Source organism: Meles meles, chromosome Y (genome assembly GCF_922984935.1).
Source record: "Meles meles chromosome Y, mMelMel3.1 paternal haplotype, whole genome shotgun sequence".
In the NCBI taxonomy this organism is placed as follows: Eukaryota; Metazoa; Chordata; class Mammalia; order Carnivora; family Mustelidae; genus Meles; species Meles meles.
In genome coordinates, this window is record NC_060088.1 from 10,027,077 (window position 1) to 10,031,860 (window position 4,784).

Genomic DNA, 4,784 nt, shown 5'->3' on the forward strand with positions numbered 1-4,784 from the left:
AGTCAGGGAACCGTGGCCCAAGAGTGGGATGGGACAAGGAGCCCGACTCCCAAAAACAGGCAGGCCATCCCCAACGGAATGCGTGGCAGCAGGACCGAGCGAGGGGCCGCCAGCCGTGGGAGACAGTTCAGGAAAGTGGGGTGGAGAAGCCCTGCTTCGCCCGATGGACCAGGGATTTCCCGGCGGACGGCCTAGGGGGCGTGAAGCTGCCGGACTAGACACATCCTCCGCCCCGTGTGGGTGCTCTGAGTTCCCGCGGGCTCACTTCCCACCCTGCCACCTGCTCCGTGGGCCCAGGCTCCTCCGAGCCTCCAGTTTCTCCGCCACTCAACTGACTGTCCCTGGCACCCTCCACACACAGTTCAGGACCCAGCCCTCCGGGCTCCTCACCGACAGGCCCTCCGCTCCGCTCCGCTCATCCCCACAGGCTGCCTTCCTGCCTCGGGTAGTACTGCAAGGGATTGGGCCACAGGTCCTCGACGATGACCTGGTAGGGGACAAAAGGCCAGTTGAGCACGGGGCCCCCGGCCCGTTCCCCAGCAGCCGGGACTCCAGCATCACCGTTGCTGACCCAGGCTGCAGGGGCCTCACCTCGGCGATCCTGTCGGACCCCGGGCAGCGGGGGTCACACAACCAGTTGAAGAAGTTCAGGCTGCTGGTGTCTCGCCTGCGGCTGGCAGCTCCACGTTCATAATCCCAGAACCACTGGACTGGAGTGCACCGAGTGGCCCTATATCCTGCAGGGCGAGGAAACTTAAGGGAGGCTCTCCATGGCCTAGGACCCACGCCCGCTCTCGCCTCTCAACCTACAAGCTCTCCCGCTCCGGTGCCAAACCCCTCGCCCGCCGCGAGTCCCCCGTCCTCCTCCCTTCCCGCTCCCGGGCCCGCGTGCCCGGCGGCCCTCCGCCAGCTCCCCCGAAGCTCAAGCCCACTCCTACCGGCAATGCTAAGGTGATACTCCTTAACGATCACATCGTTCCGGAAGTAGGGGTTGCTCCCAAAGTAAAACATCAACCTGCAGCGGTACTTGGGACGACCCAGTTCCTCCACCTGCCCCGGCAGAGACAGAGGAGGGGGAGGGGGAGGGGGACGTGTCCCCTGGCTGGCCTGAGTGACTGACTGACCGCGGCTCCGAGCAACTCGGCCGCACCCCCTCGGGCTCACACCCCACTCCCAAGGCACGGCCGCCGGCCTCAGTCTCCGGGGCGAACCTCTAAATCGGTCAAGTAGCTGAGCATGTCTGGGTCCTGGTCACCTTTCACGGCTGATATCTGGGGGTGATTCAGGATCTGCCTTGGGTCAAGGAGCCTCCAGGTCCAGTGGTCCGGAAAGAGAAGCAGGGGCGACCCGGCCCTTCCCGACGCAGAGCCAGGGACCCGATGCGGCGTGTGCGGAAACAGCAGGCACTGCCTCCCTCCCAACCTCCTCAGCGCGTGCCCCGTCATCACCCGTGCTCTGCGCTGGGGCGTCGCCGGCCTTCGAGGATCAACAGGGCTGAGGCTGACGGGGCCCCGCAGGGCAAGACCAAGAGCCTGCCTGCTCTCCCTTCCTACGTCCCTCTGGCCCGTGCCCGTGGTCGGCTGTGCCAGGAGGCAGTCAGTCACCTCCTTGGCTGTCTGGATGTGCTCGGTCCCCCTCTCACGGCCCTGTTGGCTTGGCTGCTCACCTGAAGCCCGGGGCCCTTGCGGGACCTCCTGTGCCACAAGGGGGCTCTTCCGCTCACTTGCAGCATGGCTGCACACCCAGGGTCCCAAGCAAGAGCCCGGCAGCGTCAGCGAGAGAGGGTCGGAGGACCCGGCGGGAAGGAGGGGAGAGAGGGACACCCAAGTCCCGACGAAGAGACACAGAGGGTGGGCAGGGAGCAGAGAGACAGAGAGACAGGGTGGGGGACATGGAGAGGCTGAGGCAGGAAGGGAGGAACCGTGTCTGTGAGCAGCTGGGCCGGGGGCCTCAGCCTGCCCAGGAGGGCCTGGGGAGGCCGAGTGCGTAGCACCCGCTGCACCGTGTCCCGGGTCCTGGGGTCCGCTGAAGCCTGGCAGCCTGCTGACTGACTCTCAGTGGGTGCAAGCGCACACAACCCTGGGTCTGCCGTCAACTCGGGAACGGGAACAATACGGGTTTCGAAGGACAGGGAATGAAGTGGGCAGCCTCTCCATCTGCCCCAGGTACCCCCCAAACCCTTTCCTTCCGACATCTGCTCTGAGACAAGTGTGACTGGGCTTCGCTAGGAATCGAGAGAGTTGACACGGGTTCCGGGACCGCAGAGGCGTGTTGGGGTGCTGCGGCCCCAAAGCACTGGCCCGCGGCTTCTGCTCAGGGAGGACAGCACAGGTCTCAGCCCTTGCCTTTCCCCCACAACGCCCACACCCCCCCCCCACCCCCGCCCCCACCCACCTGGCCGGGGACCACCCGCTGCTGGACCCTGGCCCGCTATGCTGCGCAGTACAAGGCTGGGGCCACTGCTGGGGGGTGGGCCCACTGCTGGGGGTGTCCCTACGGCTGGAGGTGGGTGGGGCCCATGGTTGCCGGAGCCGGGCCCATCCCCGCAGCTCTCCTGCCCCTGGCTGTGGCCCTGCTCCCTGCCGCCCTGCTCCCACTCTCCTCCACAGCTGCCAAAACCCAGCCAGCAGGAGGAAGGATACGGCGTGTGCCCAGAAGCCAGGGATGGCCTGGATGATGGCCCTTCTTCGCGCCAGGTGACAGCTCCGCTTCTGATGCACCCTGCGCTTCAGCCGCATGTAGGCCCTGGTGGCTTGGGCGTCCACGGAGCGGAGCGCTTCCTGAACCACCTCCAGCGCGGCCAGTGGGGCGCCGGCTGTGTCGGCCCGCGGCACCGGCTCCGCCTGCGGCAGCTCCTTGGGCTCCTCGACCGGCGGTGCTGGCGCCACCTCCTCGTCTTCCACCGCCAGCACCTCGTCTTCCACCGCCACCACCTCCACCACCGCCATGACGTCCTCCACCAGCAGCACCAACTCCTCCCCCGCGCCGGCCTCCTCTGTGCCCTGCTGGGCCTCAGCTTCCCGCACAGCCTCTGCCACCACCCCCGCAGCCTCTGGGGCCAGAAGCGCCCCCGCGTGCCCGCAGGAGCCGGTCTCCCTGAGGGCCGCCGCCTCCTCACCGCCCCCGTCTGGGACCAAGGTGCTCCCGGATTCTGGGGCAGCCCCGCCTTCCGCGGACCTCGACTCACTCTCCATGTGGCCGCGGCCCTGAGCCCAGGCAGCTGCGGAGGGAAGGCAATGGAGGCGGGGCCGGCAGGTGCAGCTCCCGCGCCCGGGAAGGGCGGTGGGCAGCAGCCGCCTATCAGAGTGCGCCGGCCTGAAGCCCGCGAGCGCAAAGCGCCCGGCGTGGCGGTGGGGGGCGGGGGCCGCCGGCGCCGGCGCAGGGGCGGGCGTGGGGGGGCCTGGGCGGCCACGCCTGCGGCCTGGGCTGGATGGAGACTCTGAGCCCCGCGCAGAACGCTGGGAGCTCCGGGTCCAACCAGTGATAGGCCAGGGGGCGTGGCCACCACCAGCCTTTCCCTTGCGGGCGCAAGAGCCACCCAGGGAGCCCGCCAGTGGCCGTCCTCCACTGTGGCCTGCGCGCCTCGCGACCCCAAACGTTTTCTTCAGAGACACCGCTCAGGCCTTTCCCGCGAGTGCCCTGGCATCACAGACCCACGGTCCCTTTCTCACCCGTCCGCCTGGGACCCCCTCGGCTGGCACCAGGAATTGAAACCCAGCGGCTGAATCCAGTGCCTGCGCGCCGCCCGAAAGCCTCCCGCGCACCTCTTAGCGCAAGTGGGGGAAAGCCCTGGGGTCAGCGGCTGGTGCTCCAAGGGCGGCCGCGTCGCTGTCACCTGGATTTCCCCTTGACCTGCCCGGGGGTGGGGGGGTGGGGGGGAAGCCGGGGCGCCCCCAAGGGGCTGGGCGCAGGGACCATCGGCCTCCCGACCCCAACCCCCGCCGCCCCACCCCTGCCCCAGCTGTCCTTAAGAGAAGGAAACTGCACACCGAGTACTTCCCCTGAAATTTCTTCGCAAGGGGGCCCAGGTGCCTGGCCACCAGGGTGCGTACAGAGCTGCTAGGCCGGCCCCAGTGAGCTCCGGGACTGGGCCCCGGCGGCATGCCAAGGGGCCAGACGCTTAGTCCAAAGAGAAACTGCCTCTTTCTCGGACCCAGCCACGGGTAAAACGCGCGCCCCGGCTACTTTGCTCTGCGCGACCCCTTTCCGTTTTCTGTCTGGCTCTCTTTTGCTCCTTGCGTCCTCTTCCGACGCCTGACTTTGATGCGGGGGCTCTCTGAGTCTTCCTTCCCACTCTGCTCCAACTTCTCCCTTAGTGTGTGTCCGTGGCTGAGTGGAGTGCCAGCCGGGGAGGGGATGGCCAAGTGAGCCTTGACGGCACATGTGCCCTTTCTCTGGTACTCACCAGGTCCTTGCCCTCCTGTGGGGTCGCTCCAGGGTGTGTGTGGGGGGGTGGGGAGGGGGTCAGCGGGCGGATAGGACGGGTGCCCCCGGAGGTGTGAGGAAGTCCCCGTGGGGGACGGCAAGGCTGCCAGCGTTGTCGCGGTTGCATCGTGGGAGGGCCTCATTGAAAAGGAATGGTGGGTTTGTCCTGGGGGAGTTTGAGCGGAAAGAAGCAGGAGGAGCTGCCTCGAGGTTACGGGCAGGGTGTTTGGTGGGCCCAAGTGTCTCTCTCGCAAACTCGCCCTGTCAGCGCACAGAGGGGCGCCTGCAGGGAGAAAGAGGCCTGTCCGTCCGAGGGGAGAAGGCAAATTTCCCGAGCCGGCCCCTGAAACAGTGCAGAC

At 67.6% G+C, this 4,784-nt stretch overlaps 1 protein-coding gene across 1 annotated transcript; it reads right to left on the reverse strand.

Moving 5' to 3' along the window:
- Positions 1 to 415: 415 nt before the first annotated feature.
- LOC123935928 (testis-specific Y-encoded protein 1-like) lies at positions 416 to 4,103 on the reverse strand. The gene is made up of 6 exons (XM_045996777.1): positions 3,990 to 4,103; positions 2,643 to 3,518; positions 1,212 to 1,289; positions 939 to 1,050; positions 592 to 737; positions 416 to 487 (listed from the first exon to the last, which is right to left on the reverse strand). Exons 1-6 carry the CDS (start codon positions 4,101 to 4,103, stop codon positions 416 to 418), a joined length of 1,398 nt encoding a protein of 465 aa, XP_045852733.1.
- Positions 4,104 to 4,784: the final 681 nt, after the last annotated feature.